Genomic DNA, 22,149 nt, shown 5'->3' with positions numbered 1-22,149 from the left:
CTAGGCAGCTTTTTGCATCAATAGTAATGGTTGCAGGATACAGGTTTGTATACAGAATGAAAGAAGACAACAATCCCTGCCCCATTCAGTGTAGTTTGGACACTGAAATTGTAAAGAGAAAATTTCATTACCTAAGCTTGTCAGAGCTTGGAGTAAAATCAATCATACATATATGATAAAGTTACAACAAACAAACAAAGAGCATCATTGCTGTTAGACCTGTGTGTTGTTTTATCAGTTCAGAGAGTAGAAAAAAGCCAGTCATAAAAGACTTAAAGATTGCCTGTTGTTTTTTGTTTTTTTTTTTTCCTCCTAGTAATATCAGAAGTTCAAGGTTCTTTTCAAATTTGTATTCAGTCCATTGTGGTTCTTTCTCAGAGAAAAGGGCACATTTGTTTATTGCTTTACACAGCAACAAAACCGAGTGGCATTAGAAATGACTGTAGATTCTCCAGCCTCGGGAATCTGAGTTCTTCTGACAGAAGATGTCTCTTCCTGTGGCCTCGATCCAAACCAGTACTGCTCCCTGCATGGGTTTCAGCTCACAGCCAGAGGGCAATGGTGCTTCAGGAATAGGTGTGCAGAAACCCTTAACAAATCTGTCCTAGCAACGGCCTGGAAACGAGATTGTCCTTCTTCATTTAATTGATTTGGGTAAATGGATGACACCGTTACTTGTGTGTTATTAAAGCATTAATTTAGCTGCTTTCCTTCCATTGTGTTCCTTCCTGCTGTTTGGATGTTATTACGGCAATATCTCTTTGGTAGAAATACCTTCCAGACATGGACGGAAATCTTCAGTGGTGCTCATTCTTCAGCTACCTGTCTCCCAAGTCCTTTAATAGAAACTTTGAGTGAAGTGTTGCTCTGCCATTCCTCCCTCTGAACCCATTGCCATTAATACTGAGCACTTCTCCTATCCGTGTTCCTATATCTCATGCCTTCATGGGGAGCAGCAGCCTGTTTATGCTGGTGCTGGTGACTTCATTTAGCTAAAAAGGTGCAAAGGACCCTTAGTGCAATTGAGAGTCAAGCATATTTATCTCACTGATGATATCGGTGAGGATCTGTCTGGCTATTTTTTATTGGATAGCCTTTAAATTACAGACCTGCCTGCTAGGTTTAATTCTTATGCTAAAACACCACAGTCCTCTGCCATGAGAAACTGTCTTGACAAACAGCGCTGAGGCAAAAGGCAGATGCTGAATGTGATCAGACTGTGCTGGCTCCATGTGTTAGCACTCATTGCTTCATGCAATCATGCAAGTGTCAGTTCTGAAATGAACATATATTTGCATCCTAAAGTTAATTAAAATTGTTTTATCATTCAAGAGGGCATAGTTAGCTGACAAATAGTGATTTTGAATTCATTTTAGTTCATTTTGAACGGTCATCGAAAATACAGATTCAAGTCTGAAATGTATTATCTCTGCATCCGTAGTGGCCTAGATATCTACAAGGCACAGATTTACTGGAGGACACTTGGGGGTTTTATATTCTGTTAAGATAAACTGGAATGACCTGTACTTCTGAGCACTGGTGCAGTTATAATCATATGCCTTCTTAGATCCATCATTCAAAGTGTTGCTGAATCCATCCTTCTCTTAGACAAATCCCAGCTTGAGTCCTTGGAATACTGTGAAGCAAGTAGAACTCCCTTAAACAGAAATCTGTTCTTATACCATAGTTTAGTATTAGAAAATATTAAGTTAATAAAGTGATAGTAAGACATTACTACATGTGTGGCCACAGTTAATTATTTCTACAGGACCTTTTGGAAACTACAGATCAAAGGTGACTTTAATCATAGATACCTTGATTCCACCCTATTTAAGGTCTGGAAAGTTTGCAGAGCAGAGAATGTAAAACTATGGGTAATATTTTCTGTTTCTGGCATGGTTGACCTTAAGGTGAAGCTGTTAAAATTAAGGAAATCCTGTGCTCACGTTATAAGTCATCTCTGCAGTCTCAGAAAGTACGAACATGACAATAACTTTTCTGACTTACTTGATACTTTCTTATCTTAAAGCAGTGGGATTTCAATAATATCATGTAGATTTACAGTTCTTCCATTACAATATGGTTGTCATGTGTGTTTTCAAACAAAAGACCTCCAAAAGGGATTTCTTTTATTTGATTGTTACTTGTACACAAACACAAAATCAGGGAATTTACCGTGAGTTTGGAGCAGGGTTATAGAACTTCTGGATTCAGTCTGTCTTTAATTGCAAAGGAGGACTTGTAAATAGAAGAAATAATTGAATACGCAAATACAATTCCTGTTTAAACCAGTAGAAGTGGTCCATATTTTAAACCATTGTCAGTGAGAGACAGATAGTAGGCTGCTTCTTGCTGATAAAAACAAGCCCTGCTGTTAAATGTTCTGCTCTTATTTTGATAAGTACATTATCTATTTCACCTGAGTTCTTTTCAAGCAGGCAGAAAATACCATCAATATATGCAAATTCCAATTCCCAGGTACCTGGCAGTGACTTGGCTAGCTGATTGCAGGCTAGAGCTGATGCCTTTCCTGTTTCCAGATTTTGCTATACTTGCTCTTGCTATGGCAATCCAATTGATGCTAATGCTTGTTGATTGCTGCAAAGCCTGTTGTGCCAAATTGTAGGCAGCAATTTGTTGTCAGCATCAGTGTTCTGCGTGCACCAGCCTGTAGCCAAGGAATTCATTAAATTCCAAAACTGCAGAGGTGAACGGGGGGCTGGTGCATCTGTAGAGAGATACGGTACAACAATTCATGTCATTTTCTAGGATTACATTTCTGTAGGGCTTTAATGAGCCAGACGATTTGCAAGCCTGAAAATGACACTGTGAAACTTCTGTGCTTAGAACTATTTTTGCTGTGGAAAATCCTATCGTTTCATTCTCTTGAGTTTGAGAAATCCGTGTGTAGTCAAACCGACTGAAGTTAAACTTCTGTTGCCCAGATTTGTGAGTTCTAAGAGGAAACAAAATTATAGCATGAGTATAGATGTGTATAGTAAGAAATCACAGATGGATACTGCTGCATTAAGTTGGACTACAGATACTGATCCCCTCTGCAGCAGATCTCACTGTTCTGTTTTGTTTTCACCTGATTACATAACATTGTGTGTGTAGAGTGTTACAGCCTTTTAATTAGAGTGACACAAGATAACAAGAAATACAGTGCTGCAAAGTGTTGACAAATGAATTACAAAAGTCCAGGAGTCCCACTTGTGTGTAAATATTTGTTTTCTGTAAGCAAATCAGAGTGATGTTATTCTTCATTATGAAGTGTTTCTACAGCCATAGTGTTTTTAATCCAACAAGGATGATTAGAGGACTGCATGGCAATGGGAGAATAGGTTGTCTAATGCTTCCAAAGCAATTAAGCAACATTCAATCACTAGCATCTGAGTAAATAGATTCATGAAAATTCAATCACAAAAACTGAGGAAAAGACCCATTTAGGTCATCTAGTTCATTGCTGTTTCCTAGAGCATGTTCTCAATTACTCGTAGCTACCCCAAGCAGCAAAGCTGCCAAAATGTTCTTATGGAGCAGTTGTGCAGTCCATTGTGTTTAGTTTTTCCACATGATATGTAGCATTAGTTGTTTTGTTGTTGTTGTTGTTAATGTCATCTTTTAAATTGCTGTTTTCAGATTACATCAAAACATTTATTTTCTTGAAAAGTTACAAGCATGGGTAAAAAATTGTGATAAAAGCCCTCTCAATGTCCACCTTATGAGTGGCTGAGATCCTTGGGTTCAGCTCAGAGAGGAGGAGACTGAGGGAGCCCTCCTGGCAGCCCACAGTTCCTCTCAGTGAGCGGAGTGGCAGCACTGAGCTCTGCTCTCTGGTCACAGTGATAGTGCCCCAGGAACCAGCATGGAGCTGTGTCAGGAGAGGGTAAAGCAGGTGATAGAGAAACGTTCTGCTCCAGAGTACTTGGGCATGGCCCAAGCTACTGGAGTTCAGGGATGGTTTGATCCACACTCTCAGTACCACCACAGGACATGGTGGTCCTATGTGGAGCCAGGAGTTGGACTTGATCCCTGTCAGTCCCTTCCAACTCAGGATATTCTATAGATTCAGTTCCCTGGGAGCCATGATCTAACTCTAGTTGCTAACACTTAGATCTCCACACACATGTGCACACAGAACAGAAAGGAAAATAGTTAGAAGTGGAGAAGACAGGGCATGCTACAGCCAAAGGATATAGCAAAAAAAAAAACCAACACCAACATTCTGCTTACACACAGGCTGTTCTTTTTTCTCCTTTTTTTGTACAGTTTTTTCATTGCCTTTCTCTGTGTTTGGTTCTGTCCCATCACATCCCCTAGTAACTTTTGTACAATCCACAAATGCTATTCCTTGGCATGGCATAATGAATCCCATTCCTCTGTGTGCAGTAACCCTGCTCAATCTGCAAGGCAGTCTTAGTAGCATCTCTCCAGTTGTCTATCTGGTGAGCCTCCACTCCACAGAATACAAACAGAATAGTGGTTAAAGAGGTTTTATAATTGAACATTATTTATTGTATGTTTATCTGAAAGCAAAAAACAGTTGGAAATGTTATTTTTTGTGGAACTGAAGCAAACTAGTCATAGCTAAACCCAAATTGTAGCAAGCAAAAGATTCCATTTTGATTTATTGTTTCTAAACTTTTTTTTTTTTTTCAACATTTCCACTTCCAAACCAAAATAGAAATGAAAATTACAGCCATTACCAAATACCCTCTGTTAATACTCTGCTCCCTCAGAGCTGGAGGGTTTCCTCTACAGCTTGTGTGATATGGTTTTCAAATTTATCAAACTGTTTAGCACTTCAGTTTTCTAAGAGATAACTGTGACAACAGTGGTTGAAATAGGTAAAGATCTCTGGCCTTTATCATATTTTGGTTTAGAGATGAGCTAGAGAAACACTGTTGGACTGCCTAGGGAAAACAGATAAAGCAGTAGCTCATGAACTGCCTTGGAAGAATCTTAATGATCTAGTTCTACTCATTTGTGCTGGGATAACTTTATGCATAACAAAAGCTAAAACAAAATGAAGAATCTGTTATTCCATCAGAAAAAAAATCAGAAACTCTAGTAAATATATTGAGGAAAATCACCACTTGTATCAATAATAGACAGTGTGAGCTAATACCTGTGTTAATTCTTCTTTTTTCTTTTTTAAATGTTTGTGTGTAACTCTCTTTTAATGTTCAAACAGTGATTATGGATACGAACGTCACAGCAACGGGCAGTGTTTACCAGCATTTTGGTATAATCCATCTTCCTTGTCAAAAGACTGCAGCCTTGGACAGAGTTATCTCAACAGCACTGGGTAAGTGGTGCACTAGACAGTATTTTAGCCAGAGCAGCCACTTCACAGTGAACTTCAACCAATGATGATAGCATTTACCATTGGCTACTCAAATCTGGGTGAAGTCCTTGGGACATGCCCTCCAGATCACCATCACATATGGTCCAGACCTTTCTATGAAAAATGATGTCTTAAAGAAACTTGAGTGGAAAATGTAAGGCAAAGGCCAGACCACTAAATCTCTGAAAGCAATCCTGTTAAAATCGTTTGGGATCACATGGGCCAGAAAGGGTGGGAAATAAATTAGAGGAAAGAGATGAAACTGATATATATGTACAAAGAAGTAATATATGGGCAGTTAGTCCAAATGCTGATTGTTCTTTGGCTCTCTTGAACATCAATAAAAGATGCATTCTGTATTAAAAGACTGACCTCAAACTGCATTTCTCGTGCAAGTGATTAAAACAAAAGAATCAAAGATGTTTTGGAATTCTGTACATTCAAAGATAGGCATAATTTGTCTTCTTCCACTTTATCATTACTGTAAGTTCTGGAGGCTTACATCTTTAGAGTTATCTCACTGCTGATGACAAAGGAATGGTTTTGAGACATGAAAAAATCTGTTTAACTGTCTAGAAGTGTAATAATATAATATAATTACACATATATACTATATATGTATATTGCTTACTTATAACTTTATAATTATCTAACTTATAACCTACATTGTCATAGAATTCTATGTTTTATGCAATGTATGCAATATGTGGTATACAGCTGTGCTAAATATTGCATGTCACTAACAACATTATTAACTGCTTACATGTTAGGTATTTGAGGAATACTTGCCTGAGGAAAATCATAAAAATTGAGAATCTCCTTTCTTCCAATCTCCTTAGTCTAAAGAAAGTTCAGAAATGTACTCCTATTCCCAGTTAACCCTACTGTGCTCCCTGTCAGCATCTTGCACAATTTCTCTCTTTACCTTTGCAGGTACCGAAAAGTTGTTTCTAATAACTGCACGGATGGTGTGAGAGAGCAGTACACAGCAAAACCACAGCAGTGTCCTGGCAAAGCTCCCCAGGGACTTCGCATAATAACCTCTGATGGCAAACTGACAGCTGAGCAAGGACACAATGTCACTTTTCTGGTGCAACTGGAAGAGGTAGGCTGTATGGGTCTATTTCAGTTTGAGTTATGCCAACCGAAGTTTTAAAGTGGTGGAAAGGTGAATACAGTATAGGATAAAAACAGCTCCCTTATGTATCTGACGAAGATACTAGCTATAAGGAAAAAAAATTTTACAATAAGACTGGTGAGGCACTGGAGCAGGTTGGCCAAAGATTTGGTATCTCCACCCTTGGAGATGTTCAAGGTCAGTCTGGACCAGGCTCTGAGAACACCTAACTGTAGGTGTCTCTGTTCACTGCAGAGAAGTTGAACTAGATGACTTTTAAGGATCCCTTCCATCTCAAAGGATTTTATGATTCTCTGCATACTGGTTAGGTGCTTGGGGGTAAAATCTCAAGATGTCATCAGCACTGAGTCTGAAATTGATTGCAGATGTGAAGCTGACTCAGTCTCTGACTGGAATCTGTGTTCCTGTTATATCTCTAACGTAATTTGGTATGCCACAGTACTCCTCTCTCCATTTATGAGTTTTCAGAAAAAAAAGGTTTTTTTCCACCTGTTTTCTCTGCTTACCGCTTCCTTATCTATGATTAATTGTAGGCTCCCAAATGATAACTTCCACAGAGTAATTATTGTATCTTTTTCCCTAATCCAGTTTGATTTCTTTAAACTACTACCTTTTGTCATGTGCATCTGGACAATAAATCCTAAAACAACTATGCTTTTGCACTGGGGGATAACGCGTATCCTTTAGAGTTTTAGAGTATTCATGGAAATTACTTCTAACCCTCACTATAGTAAATGTCATCAGTAGTGAGGATAGAGAAATGAGGATGACATCTGGTGCTGAGTTTTGTAGGGATATGTTGGGGTTTTTGCATTCTATTATTGATATTTTCCCAGCAAACAAGTGTCCTGATCTGCAAAGACAATAATGTAATAACCTTATCTATAATGTATCTAACCTTAAGCAGTTCTACAACTGGAATGTTCATTTTCTCCAAAAGGAGGTCTCTATTGTAGTAGTTAAAGTCATACAACATAGCTACTGCAGATGTCATCATAGCAGTTTGAACATATAATTTGACCAGGATACATTATTGATTTCTATGTTTAAAGATGAAGAAAAGATGTACAAAATGAGATTCAGAGCTTTCAGACTTTATTTCAAAAAGCATATAAGCAACCAAGAAAGATGGTTTTATATTCTCCCCCCAGAAGTGTTTATTGCTGCCCTTCTATTCTCAGAAAAGTCTTGCAATAGATTGAGAGAAAGAGATGGGTAACCTAAGACATCAATCATGAATCTGTCAAGGAATTATACTAATAGGAGGAGATGCAGTAACTCACGTGGTGGGAAACTCAGAACAAATTTCCTGCTTTGAGTGTTTGAACTCACATATCTTGTAAGAGTGTCCTTGACACTGTTATACACAAGCCTGTTGTGAATTGTACTGTGTTTTCAGTTGGTCACGATCTTTTCTGATAACACTGTTTCAGTTTTCATCAGAGTTTGGATGCATGCTGTGCATCACGAAGTATGTAAAGCATATTTTGATAAGTGAGTCAGCTGCAGTGGAAATCTAAGGGGACCTGTTTTGGGGGATATTTCATAAGGAGGAATTTAGGAATTGCTCTTAGCACTGAAACAGTATTGATTGGGCTGCAGCCTTGGTGATTACTTCCCTGCCAGATGAATCCTGACCTTCTGCTCCTAGATTTGTCAATGCAAAGAATTTGCAGAATTTTGCAGGTGAATTTGACCTAATCTGACAATGACATTTGGGCTGATATTACAACAAAAGAAACATTCAGCAGAGATGAAAGTTGTGCTTATATGATATGAGAGAATAAATTATAGTCATAGGAACATATTTTTATATACACTAAATTATTTATCAAATAAACTATTTCAGTAAAAAAATCACACCGCTCACCAGGAAAGTTAAACAACTCAGTAAAAGAATAACCATCCTGTCATAGAGCAGGTATCAAATTCACTTAGTTGCAGAACTGCTGAAGCTGGAAGGGATCACTGGAGTTTGTTTAGCTTGATTAGCGTGGACTTTGTTTAGTCCAACTCCTGTGAAAGTTTCCTTCCTTTACAAACAAGACACAAGTTGCGATTTTCTTCTGAGTTGTGCCTTGTACCAGTGTACAGCACAGTATAATCTAGGATGTTTACCATCCAGCCAATCTATGTCACCCACTGTTGCTGAAGAGAAGGCATCAGGCATGCTGAAAAAGGCTAGATATTCCTTTGTGTGCATGTGTGTCATTCTCAAGGAGAATGTGCGTCACATGGAGAAATTGTGTGATGGCCAATATTTTTAGTGCTTGGTGCTGGTAGGGGCTCTTTGTCTTTTGTTACAATCAACGTTTTTCAGGTTATAAAACAAACAAATGTAAACCTTTGCTTATGTTATGGACCCTTTTCATTTTAGCATCTCCTGTATCCTTCTGAGGTGGTCTGTTTGAAGCCTTCGGATCTGCATAGCTGTTCCAAAAAACACAGCCTCTCAACTCTCTTTGTTCAAGCTTATATTCCACTTAACAGTTTTAAACTAAAAGAGGAGAGATTTAGATTAGACATGAGGAAGGTATTCTTTACTATGAGACTGGTGAGGTCCTGGCATAGAGAAGCTATGGATGCACTGCCCCTGGAAGTGTTCAAGGCCAGGCTAGATGGGACTTTGACCAACCTGGTCTAGTGGGAAGTTTCCCTGCCCATGGCAGGGTGTTGGAACTGGATGGTGTTTAAGGTCCCTTCCAACCCAAAGCATTCCATGATTCTGTGACAAGCAAGTAAAAGATAAGAAGCTGGTGAACCACAGCTTGAGATATGAAGTATTATTTTCTTTCTGAATCCCACCTGGGTCTGAAAAGAGATTCAAACTTTAGATGCAGGCTCACTGGAGGCCCTGAAGAATTACTACATTTATGAAATAGAAGGGGATATCTGAGAGAGGAGGAAAATTGTGGCAGCGAAAGCTGATGTTTCCACTAAGCTGTGGGAGTCAGGTGGGATTCCCAACACAGGGGTTTCTTGTAGAGTACCCTTATGTCTGCAGTGATGCTCAAGGCTGGGACTGTGGACTGTCATTCTAATCATGACAGAGTGTCCAACTGGGAAGGTTCCTCCAGGTTAGGTAGTTGAATACAATCATTGTGAAAATCTTACTGTATGGCAGCAGTCAGAAAGCGTCAGTGCTTCCTTTTATAATTAGCATGTATCTAATTGTATAAAGCATTGTGGAAGTATTTAATAAGCAGAGCACCATAGTTAAGCTGATAGTTTTGTTCTTAAATTTCCATTGAGCAAAGCAGAACAGTGACAGAGCCTCTGTCACTAACTGGCAGAATGGGCGAAAACCACCTGTGCTTTAAAGACGTTTTCCTAATGCCTCCAAATGCTGTCACTTTAAAGGTTAATCCTTTGTCCTGCTCTAGCCTCTGTATACTCTGTACACAGGTCAAGATCAGGCTGGTGCCTTTCACCCATAACACTCATCTAGAGTTCCTTCTCATCCTACATAACCTGAATCCTTGCTTTATTTTTCCACAGGAAAAAATAATAATTAAAAAAAATCCACTCAAATAAAATGCTACAAAGACATTTTTTTCCAGTCAAATTCTTAAACCCAACATCCTTGACATATTTTCCTGCTCTGCTGTAGAAAATAGAGGAATTTTGTTAAGCAAGTGTTATTTCTGCATGTCTTCCCCATCATATGGTCATGAAGATCTCTTTCCTGTCACAAACCTAGTTGTTATTTCTATATTTCGCTTGTTGGTATGAACATCAGACATTTGTGTTTCTTGCTGCACTGTTTCAGCAGAGACACTAAAAGCAGGAGCTTCCAGAACAACTCTGTTCAGCACAATGGCTTTCAAATTTGTTTTATCTGATTGCTCATATGTCTTTGCTGAAGAAAAGGTTGGTAAAGACATTCAGGGCAGAATGGTTCAGGGCTTTGGCTGTTTCATTACAGATAATTCATGGAGAAACTGCCTACTCTAATTTTTATCTTGATAAATTGACAGCCAAAAGTTTTTGACATTCCAGATCTGCTTCAGTTCTCACTTGCCAAAGTCACTTCACTGGCAGAAGATTTTGGCTTACTTTTGACTACTTTCTTCTGCTATATCATGTTTTGATTAGGTTAATATGTAGGGAAAACTCTTCAGATCTTACAGTTTTAGCCATGGCCTGGAATTCAGGCAATCTGAACTCATTCCTGAACTGCTCTCTGAGCTATTTCTTTGTGACCTTAAATAAGAAATTTAACCTTTTTGCTTGTTCCTTCATTTGAAAATAGAACTTTGCTTACTCCCTCATGTCTTCTATGCTATTCATATTTATACTGAATGCTTGTAAGGCCAAAGAAATCTCCCGCGCTAGGTGAATATAAAAAATAAAGCCCCAGATTTCATGTAGACCACTGTGGCTTTCTGTAATGACTTTCAATAAGTGGTTGCCCAAGGAACATTGTGTCTGGGTGCATTTAATGAGCTCGGGGACCCTGCTGACAAAGGGACAATGCTATGAACATTTCCCTCCACGGCACTGTGGCCCGGTGTAATTCAGAATTCAACTCAGCTGAAGTCTCTGGAGGTAAGCTTAGAGTTGGGATTGTTTTGTTGTTGCTGTACGTAAAATTAAAGATGCGAAGCTAGTAGTACATGAAAGCACAGGCTGTAGTTTTTCAGTGTCCTACTGTGTTCCCTCTTTGATATCACAAGTTAGTCAGTAAAGATTATGAAAATCTGAAACCTTTATCCTAACTTTAAACACACATTCTGAATCATGGCTGTTTATCTTTCTAACACCAACACATTCCTCTTAATAGCACACAGCCAAAGATCAGTACATCCCCTCTCCCATACCACTGTCATCTGAATTATAATTGCATTTTCTCTGTTACTGATGATGACAAGATTGTTAGGTGAAATCAAAGCCTTTCGTGCATTTTTTTAATCCTCTGCTAAAATTCCATGAAAACGTATGAAAGTTGACCTTTCCTTCATGATGACACAGTGCTACAGTCTTCTAATGCACCTCCAGTTGCATAAGCTGAATTATTTGGCGTAATTCTGATTCCTGTGGAGCACAGATCTAGTCCTGTAGAAGTAGTTCATAGATGAATCGTGTTGGCAGAACTGGCAGTCATAATGAAACATTCAGGGAGTACAATTAATTGTGTTGGTGTAGAAAAAGAAGTACATGTACCAAGCCTTATAAAAGACACATTTTTAATCAGTTTCTGCTATTAGTTAAAGAGCATCTCTTCATAAGTGGGAATTTAAAAAGAAAATGTAATTTTCTGTATTTGACCAAGTTGAACATAAGTATCTTTTTAAAATTAAGTATATGCCTTAAACAGACAAAGTCAAAAATTATCCCACGTACAGATAATCGGTTGCAATGGAAATATTTGATGGATGTTTTCTAATGGTGACAGGAAAATGTCACAGTGTATAAAAGGTTGCTCTAAAGGAAGCACAAAACAGATTTCTAAAACATTAATTCATGAAGACAGTTCAACAGTAGTGTCTGTTTCTTGCAGAGGATAATTAAATTCATTTTCAACATCTGTAAGGAAGGAGGCACAATTTGATGCATAATTGAAGACTTAAAAATTAAATCTGAAACATGGGAAACAAAATTAAAAACCTTGAACTGTGTTTCATTGTTTTAATACTTCAATTTATATACAGAGACTGTAAGTTAATAAGGAAAATTCTTGATTAGAACCTCCTGGGCAAGATTCAGATAGAGTGTATGTGATGAGTTTGAATGAGCCCCAACCTCAGATAAACTGAAATACCAAGACTCCATGAAAGTAATCAAAATGTAACAATATTGTTATGAAGTATATAGACAGTTTCTTGGCATATCCCCAGGCAGGAAGCTTCATGGAGTTTGTTGGAAACATCTGTGTCTTATGAATGCTTTATTGTTTTGGTAAGATACGGGAAAAATGTGTATTTTGGTTTGGGGAATGGAGAGTGTTCTGTTTATGCTTAGAAATTCTGTAGGCATTTAATGAGAAAATCCCTTAGAAAACAGTAAATTTCCAATTTATAGTTTAGCATCTCATGGTGTATGGGAAGAAGGCATAAGATGGGGCCTTGGGAAAAATTGTTTTTAATTCCCAGGTGTTCTTCTCTGGCTAAAAGGAATACTCATATGTTTGAATTTCAGTATACACATATGTCTTTGGCTGAACTGAAAGGTTTATCAATTGTGCAGTCTTCAGATATACCCAACCTTGTGCATATTGAAATGCATTATAAACAAAATATTTTATATTTTATCCAATATTTGGTAAAAAAAAAAAATAATAATAATCCATCCACTAAAAGTACTTTTATTTTTCCAGCTATTATAATTGTGGTTGCCTAGCATAGTGTGATTAAAATACAGGTACTGAATGCACAGATATCACCACAAGCAGCCATCTTGTCAAATTTTTCCTGTGTGCCTAATAGCACTGGCATTAAAGACCTCTTCCAGTGAAGGCTAGAGAGGCTGCCCAAAGACAGCTCAGCAGTGACTGCATCCAAGTGCTTTGACTGCAGAAATAATGCAGTAACTTTTGTGTCTACCTTGATCGGGCTAAAAGCTTCAGAAACTCCTATCAGGTAGTGCTGGACTTGTCAAAATGCTGAGGAAAAGCCAAGAAAAAAAAGCAAAAAGAGAGATTTTTAGCAAGATGTATGTATATGCATCGAATTGTTGCAGAACAAGTGCTCTCTTGGAAAATCAGCCACTTGCAAATGGCTCTCTGGAGCTGGGGTTGATGTAGATCAGGTGCAGGCTGTAAGGAAATGTTTTGATTTTGGCTTTCCTACTTTGTCTTCTGCCTTATTCTGCCCATACTCTTTCCTGGCACAGATAAAACATATAAAAAATAGACAAAATCACAGTCTCTTTGTTTTTCTGACTTTTTTTTCTCTCCTTTCCTAAGATAGAATTTTAAATGTCAGCCTTTCAAAATGTGGCATTTTCGGAGAAGTGTTATAGCCTGGATCTTACTGAAAAGAAAGTGCTTTTCCAGTTCAAAGGGCTTTAAAACAAAACAGAAAAAGCTAAGACAAATGAAAGAGGCTGTGGGAACAGCTCAAGTTCTTCTCCAATTAGATTTTCAGATGTTTCTGTCAGCATCTTTTCTCCCTGGGGAATTTGGAAGAAAATTTGAAATCTAAATCCTACATAGGTTGGAAATGGCTCCCTTCCCTGGCAGCACCTGTAGACACTATAGGTTTCATGGCTATAGAGAAAAATGAAGATGAGAAGAAAAGTTTGTTAGAACATGAATTTTGACTCTTGCTGAAAGAGGGCTGTTCTAATGTGGTATCACACTTTTCATCTTCTCTGCTACTTCAAATATGCAGAGGAAGGTACCTTGTCCCGAAATATATCTCAACTGCCTGACCTCAAATATATTCAGATATGATAAAGCCAGCAGGGTCACTATGGCAGTGTGGTATTAATCATGCAGACTGCTTTTGTTCCAGCAGTATGGCTTTGCTGAATAATTTTTGAATGTCATCTCTTTTCAGTTAAAAAAAGAAAAAAAAATTAAAACCCTAGCAATGATGGGCATAGAGGAACTGGAAGAGCTTTTAAGGGTCCTTCAGAAAACTGATGTATGCTCACCTTTGACTGTGGAAGCAAATCCCATTTGGTGCGTGTTGGCTCTGTCAAACAGAGCTTGATGTCAAATACCACAGAACAGTGGTAGATGTGGCACTGAGGGACATGTTTTGGTGGGCAGAGTGATGATGAGTTGATGGCTGGATTTGGTGATCTTAGAGGCCTTTTCCCAACTTTATGTTTCTTTGACTCTATCTTGTTTGTAACTTTGCACATCCTCTTTCATATAACTTGTGTCACTTACGGACTTTACCGTCCGTACCTTCAGGACTTGGAGAGAAATGGCATGGGGTATCTCTAGGAAGCTCCAGGCATGTGCTTTTGTCAGGGGATGCCTTTCTCTCCACACATACAATCTGTGATACTCCAGAGCAGAGCAATGCAGTTATTTTTGTCTCATCCCTTTGGAAGCAGCTGAGCTTCCAGCAGGGTGCCAGGGCAGTGTAATGAGTACGGCTTTAACCTCTAAAAACAGAGTGTCTGGAACAATTTATCTCTCTTGCTATCCTGAAGTAGAGCTCTGCTGCCCCCACTTCCCATTCAGCCATGCTTCCACCATTTCTGTCTTCACAAGTGATAAAAAGACTGAAGGAACATGAGGAATGTGGATGATTCTGTTCCAGTTCTCTCATACTCACACATTTCCCTTTCTGATGTGAAAACCTGCCTGATGCCAACCATTTACATAGGCACCTTTTATTCCAGCTGGGCATCCAGAGGACTGCTTCTATCTCAGAGTGGTAGCGGAAGAAGGAAACCAAAGTAAAATAAATTAAGTGTATTTTCAACCAGTTTTACAGACTGTCCTCAGCTATTATTTTAGTGACATTCTTGCAGACAGTGGCAGCTGCCTTGGGGATCAGCTTGGTTGTAAACTGCTGCATAGCAACAGGGAGCTGGGACATAGCCCATGTAGGCATCATGCGGAGCCTCTGAGGGGCACTCCCAAAAGGAGAAAGAGTGCTTTAAATTGAGACAAGATTCTACGTCTCACCTGAAGGATAGGGGTATGTGGCAGCCATAGTTGCTATACAGGGCAATGTAGGCTGTATTTGGTCGTGAGAAGCTGCCCTTACCAGAGACATATCGCTGCCTTGTGATATCAGAAAATCTTGTGTTTCTAGCATGCAAGACGTGGGTTATCTTTTGTTTTTTGGGGCTTTTCTAGTGTTTTGTTTGTTTGTTTTGTATACAGTTGAGGCTTACTTCTCTGTCTGCTAAACTAGCTTGCAAACAAAAAATCAGAAACTTGCTTTTTGTCTAGAAAGAAGAATGAAGAAATGACATCACTCTCCTCTTTTGGGTTTTATATGTCTTTTAAGACCGTGTGGCTTTGACATTTGACAAAACCACATGTAGCAGGCTGGAATTCAGTTTCAGGAGCAGAAGATTAAAACCTGTTCTAGAATTGGTTTGCATTAAAGAGTCTGGCATGAATAACACAGATCTCTGATATCCTTGGCTTTGGTTTAAAATTTTTCCCCCCAGCTGTGGATTTTATTTATTTACTTATTGTAATTTATTGTAACAGCTCTGAAACCTGCTAGATTAGCAGCCCAGGAGAATAATGTCACAGAGTGGCAGTCTGAGATGTGCTACAAACCCACTCTGATAGGATTATCTCTAGGCAGGAGGAGAGGAGTTTAATCAGCCTTGTCAATTCATTAGCTCTCCTCTTCTGAGGCAGTCACAAAGGGTGCCACTTAGTGTCAGTGGTGTTGGTAGCTATTCTGAAATAAATACAAATCCAGCTCACTTCAAATCAGGCCGCTGAGCAAGTTGTAAGCTCCTGTAAGCGGTTGTTATCATGTAAGACTGAAGAGGTTCTTTTAACACCCTGCTGCTTTGATAGGGTTGACCCTTCCCTGAGGACTTCTCAAAGTTCCTTCTTGCACTGTTTTGTCTATCTACTTTTTATGATTTAAAATGCAAAATGCATAATATGGGTTGTTCCAAAGACTCCTGAGGCAAACATTTACCCACATCCTTAGTGCTTGATACTACAACACTGCTCTTCACGATAAGGAAACCTGGGGAAAGGAGCTGGTATGTTTACAAATAATGCCTATCTTTCCTGCAGGTAGGAAAGCAAGGCTACAGCATACACCTTCAGTAATACTTCACCTTTGATAATGCAGCTGAGTTAACCTGAAGAAGGATCACTTTCTCTCCAGTGTCTGCTGTGTAAGTTGATGAAGTGACCTCTAACATCAGGAATGTGAATATGCTCTGGATGGTCTATATCACTCCACTGATTCAGTCTCTCGCAGTCATTTTTTGTAGCTCCCATCAGGGCTCCTACTGACATCAGAAGCTGTGGACTGATCTTCCAGGAAGTCTCTTTCAGAAAAAAAGAAAAAAAAGTATATTCTGACCCTTTCTTTTTTCTGTCACCACAGGGAGACCTACAAAGATCCCTCATTCAAGTGGATTTTGGTGACGGCACCGCTGTTTCATATGCCAATCTCAGCTCAACAGAAGACGGGATCAAACACACCTACCAGAACGTGGGCATATTCCGAGTGACCGTGCTGGTGGAAAACAGCCTGGGATCTGACAATGCTGTCCTCTACCTGCACGTAACATGTATGTATGTTCATACTCATTGTTAGCTTCTGTCCTAACAGAAGCTTTCTCCTAGAAAAATTATCACTTGCTCTGAGAGATGATGCTTGGGCTTTGTATGTGGGAGGATGAAGTGATAGGAGATGGTGAGAGTTTGGCCTCCAATGGACGACTTCAGAACGAGAGGAGACATGAGGAATAGCAGTTTGTTTTTTGAACTGTGTTTAACCTCTAACTTTGGGTGGTCCAATCTGAGACACCTCAGAGTATTATCTCTCCCTTTCTGAAATGCACTGTCATTAGCATGTTTACAGTGCCAAAAAAATAAAGACATCTTAATCGCTTTTAAAAACCTTGACTTTCACTTTGTACAGTGTTTTGCCCTTTAATGAAATGCAGCCACATTTGGGATGGAAACTTGTGCATTTCAGTCCTTCTGTTGTCATAGGAACCAAAATCCTGGTGTTAAAAGAGTATAACAAGAAAAAATGTTATCTTCACATTGCTCTTTTGCTATTCTTTTCAACCTTTTTATATGTCGGCTCTCTCTGATTTACACCTGAAATGTATCTCAGTCTTTGTATAAAACCAGCAATGTGTTCTTTCATCTTTATTCTTGCACATGCCTGAGAATCCAAAATGTTTGACTTTTAGTGAAATTTTGTAGTATCTCTGATGGATTTTGTTGGTGGCACAATTTGTTTTACATAGTGTAATTATTTTCTTTTGTTTGTTTATTTTGTTATTCTTGTTGGGTTTTGTTAATTACTTGTATTTCAGGCTATATATCTATGTGACGGATTTACTGAAGAAAAAAATATTTAAAAACTTAGTTATTTTTATTTATGTTATGCTTATAGAAATATTACTTAGTCTCTACCAAAGTAATTCCACATATTGCTTAGATAATTCAGCACGTTCCACATTCTGTGACTCTGGTTTTAGAGTTACTTCATTTAGTATGAAATCAGGTGCATCTTTAGGAGAAGAGGGCAGTTCTCTAATGGTGCACAGTTGTATCAGCAGATGGGACCAATGGGATTTGTAGGTGTAGGAGACAGGAGGTGTATGTGGGAGCATGATGGGAACAGGAACAAATCCTTCCCTGAACTTCCTCCTTGAAAAAGACCCGAGGTTAATGAGCATCATGTACCATTTATGATTCCCTCACCTGATATTGGTCTGCCAGAAACTTTCATGTCACAGAGTCCTTCAGCAGTGTCGTTGTTTGAAAAACTCCTATCTATCTTGCAAAAAAGAACTCTGCTGATAAATCAGATTGTTATCTAGCTTTGGTTCCTTATTTGTATATTTATCCTCTGTTACTTCTGCTTTGAGGCACTGGTGAGGCAAGGCAAGGTCTCAGCTTTTAGATACCTACTGTTTTTTTGGTTGGATGGTTTTGTTATACTTTCTTGAGAATCACTGTATGATAGAAAAGGAACTCTGCTTAGAGTAGATGTTTATATGCTTTCACATAATTTCTTCAGCAACTGAGGAAGCACAGGTTGGTCCAGTGGAGAGTGCCCCTGTCTGCAGAGGGGAGGTTCTGGAGTCACATTGCAGTTTGCCTTCCTGCTTGTGCTTGGGTGCTTAGCAGGGGAGCTGCAGGATGCAGGGGAGCAGGGGAGCTGCAGGATCCTCCTTCTGCTGCTGGTTATGAAAGTCACCTCAACACGAGCTGTGGTCATCTTTTTTTTTCCAGTCTGTAAAAGGTCATTGGAAACAAATGGAGCTGTGTTTTGGCAGTTGATATTTCACAAGAAGTTCTGACAGCCTTCTGTGAACAGGGTTGGTAATCGTTTGCTGTTTGACAACAAAGGTCCATGGGGACCTTTGCACATGCTCAGCCTATCTGCACAGTAATGAGCCCACACAACAATAACCACTCTGTCGTGCAACCACAAAATAGAAGAAGGCAGGGAGGCCCTCACCCTTACTTGTATTGGCTTTCTGGGTTGTAGCTGATTTAATTCATTTTCTTGAGCCATAGAAGGCTTAAGAACTGTTTTGATTGTTTTAACAGTACAATTAAGAAACAATATCCAGATGTCTTCATGCTACTAAGCAGCTGATATAGCATATATTTCTGTGTTGTGTTTAGATAAAGTCAATATGTGACTTAAATATGTCACTGCATGATCATTGCAGCCAGGCCTAGATTATATGTGCCTGACACCCAGAGAAGCCACAGCCTGAAAGATGTGTTTCAACTTTCTCTATCTGAGAAGAATTAGGGACCTCAGAGCAGACTACAAACTGAGTACGGTGCCATTCAGACTAGCAATAGATTGGCTGAAGCCAGAGTTGTACAATAAATTCATAAAGCCCTCATAAAGCCTAATGCCCAGATCCACAAAAGCTTCTAAATCTATGGAAATGCTAGCTTTGCCTCTCAGCTCTCTAGTGAGCAAGGCTACTTTATTTAGCTTGGGGTGCATAAGCATGAATTTGGCCTCTGAGAACTCTTGTAAGAATACCTGACAAGTGACCTGACAAGAAAAACACTGTTTGATGCTAAGATACACAGGAAAGCAACATGCAGCCTGAGCTTCAAGAGAGTTGTAAAAGGGGCACTAAAGGGGGGACCTCTTGTTACAGACCTGACATATGACTGTGAGCAACCTTGGGCCTTCTAGCACCCTTCCTTACCTGCAACCAGCAGCTTTGTTGAGAATGAAGCTAAGCCACAGAGTTTGTGATCTCCACAATAAGAGGAAAGCTTCTTTCTAGCAGCCCTGCTCATCCTGCTGCAGCCCCTTTGCTGCTATTCCAGAGCTTCACAAATGCAGGTTATTGTAAGGCAGAAGTATTTTGTTGTGCATGGACTGTACCTTGTGTAAGGAATACACATTGAAATAAGTCTTTGCAAACTTACCTGGAAGGATGCAGCCTCCTAGCAGTTAAAAGCCCATCCAGAATGAGCTATCCCCATCTGCTGGCCAGATGATAGTTCAGCATTTTAGCCACTTTGACCCATCAGCTATTTGTAGAGAAATGCTGAGGCAGAATTGGCTTGTTAGAGCCATTCTTTCATGTTCTTTCTAAGCCAGCACATGGCACAGGTCTGAGGAGGGGTTGAGTGGCAGAGGGGCCCAGGTTGCAGAGGGGTCCTCTGCAGTGTGGTCTTTTAAGCTGTATTTAGAGCAACTGTGTAGTTATTTTGGAGTGGACTAGATTTTACACAGGTGTCATTGTTACTACTGTCACCATATCTGGTGTGAGGAAATGTATTCCTTTAGAGGTCTGTGCTGGTGGTACTTGGCATTTGGCAAACATCCCAAAGGATATCAGAGCTGCAAAATATTCAGCTTGGGAAGCTGCCATTTCTCAGTTCTTAGTGTCTTGCAGGTCACAGAAATATGCCTGAGCAGGGAAATTCCATTAAAATCAGAAGGATGAAATTCCGGCTTCACAAGAATTTATAAAAGGGACTGCTGATTATTGAAGGAAAAACGAGCCACAGTCTGTCTATAGCAGTCTATGGTTAGTTCCATCATGAGTGACTCCTAATGGGGGCTGCGTTAGGTTAATCAGTGGCTGAGTCTATACCACAAGGAAATCTGGATTTTAATAATGAATCAGAAAGAGTGGTTCTTCTTTTATCCTGGCATTGCTTATACAGTCTGGTTTGGGTGAATTTTTTCATGCCTCCCTGCATGTATGTGAGGCAGGGTCATGGGATGCTTGCTCTAAAATGTTTGGTGTTTTTCCAGGTTGGAAAACCAGGTTCTAAGTGATGATATATGCATGTGATGTTTTCAGAAAAATCCTCTCCTGAGATATAAAAGATCCTTTAGCAAAGCATCTCAATTTCACATGGACAATGCAGTCAACCGTTTCAGACTGTGGTCTCCACTTCTCATCACTTAGAAGCTCGCAGATGTAGGAAGTGAATTTTATTTGTTTTAGAAACCCATGTCCCCATATCACCTGGGAAGTCTTTCTTTCTTTCTTTCTTTTTTTTTTTTCCTCTGTCAGTTTTAGAACAATTGCTTTGTTCTCTAAGTGAACAGTCAGAACACGTTTTAAAAAATAATCTAGAGGACAAGATGCAATAACAAAGGCCCATCTGTCTCCAGAAGATGAGAAATGCGTAACCCTGGGCATAATGTCACTTGTCAAATGAATTATGTTCTGTTTATATTAAAAATAAAATAGTTTATTGTGGAAAGGAGGGAGTATGAGGTAACATAAAATGAAAGCAGTCAGTGAATAACTGTGTTCAGACAGAATTTCATCCAGTATGAATAGATACAGTATTACTGAAGTTCACCAAATCATAATAATTTGCATCAACAGAGATGCTCCATGTCAACTGAAGCCATTTGTCCTGCACATTCTTATGTCTTCTTAATGAAGACCCTGTTCACATATCTGGGCTCTGCTTCTATTGTTTAAGTGGTATATAATGTTTTTGTATATAATGTATTTGACATCCATGCAATAAAGAACCCAAGATTTTAACTCTGGTACAGGTGTGATAAATGTCATGCCCTGTGGTGATTTAGGACACTATTTCCTCAAACCAGTGGGGCTCCCCTCGGGTCCCCTCTATCCCAAGTTGGTATTTCACAGGGAGGGAGGACTCACACCTTGTATCTGTCTCTGCAGGTCCCTTGGAACATGTTCATTTATCTCTTCCATTTGTCACCACGAAGAACAAGGAGGTCAATGCCACGGCAGTACTGTGGCCAAGTCAAGTGGGAACACTTACTTATGTCTGGTGGTTTGGGAACAACACAGAGGTTTGTATTCCCTATGGACTTATATCAAAACAATCAAGGAGGAATTCTGACTCGGAAAGGAGGAAGAGAAGGGTCTGAAAATGCTTCTAAATAGTCTTCCACACAAGAAAAGTGCAAGTCAGAGGAAGAGACAGTAATTCTTAGATCTCTGATGTACCAACATTGAAATATAGGAACCATTTTGTGATTACTGCTGTGACTTAGCTGCAGGTTTATTGCCATTTCATGCAAATTGTCAGCAGCTTTGTACTGGTGTTTTCATCCAAGGTAGATGTATAGAACCAAGGTCCCAAAGAGCTTCTAGTTTGCTTTTTCCCTCACTCATTATAAAAGCAATAGCAAAAGCTGAAAATAGCATACAACACATTCTGCTGCCTCTATGCTTGCAGAGAGTTAGTAAATCTGCACTGGCATTGCAACAGCTATTGTATGTACCTTTGTGGCAGCAGTACCCAGGCTCCCTTATTAATCTCTAAGGGGAGAGATTCTCGTGGTTTTTGTAGGGCTGAGATGGGCCTTCAACCACGTTTTTCTTCTGTATAATGCAGGTCAGAGGATTGCATCAACACTTCCTGCATTATTTACCTCTTTGTGATTAAAGTAGAATTTGAATTTCTTGTTGCTTTGTCCCTTAGACGATGGAAAATTCACCGCTTCTTTCTTACCCTCTCCCCCAGCCTTTTCCCCACAGCTAATTATCTTGAGTGTTAAACATATGCCCTGTGTTTGTAGTCTGAATTTATCTAGCTCTGGTT

At 39.3% G+C, this 22,149-nt stretch overlaps 1 protein-coding gene across 2 annotated transcripts in view; it reads left to right on the top strand.

Moving 5' to 3' along the window:
• Positions 1-22,149, top strand: part of LOC100544091 (VPS10 domain-containing receptor SorCS1) — a 255,333-nt gene that overhangs the window by 208,879 nt on the left and 24,305 nt on the right. For both annotated transcript variants that reach the window (XM_031554506.1, XM_031554505.1), the window contains exons 17-20: positions 5,198-5,311; positions 6,284-6,455; positions 16,481-16,667; positions 21,261-21,394. In XM_031554506.1, coding sequence (XP_031410366.1) covers positions 5,198-5,311; positions 6,284-6,455; positions 16,481-16,667; positions 21,261-21,394 — 607 coding nt within the window. The remainder of the gene's footprint in view (positions 1-5,197; positions 5,312-6,283; positions 6,456-16,480; positions 16,668-21,260; positions 21,395-22,149) is intronic.

The sequence above is a fragment of the Meleagris gallopavo genome, chromosome 8, assembly GCF_000146605.3.
Source record: "Meleagris gallopavo isolate NT-WF06-2002-E0010 breed Aviagen turkey brand Nicholas breeding stock chromosome 8, Turkey_5.1, whole genome shotgun sequence".
NCBI lineage: Eukaryota > Metazoa > Chordata > Aves > Galliformes > Phasianidae > Meleagris > Meleagris gallopavo.
This window is presented reverse-complemented; position numbering and strand designations above follow the sequence as displayed.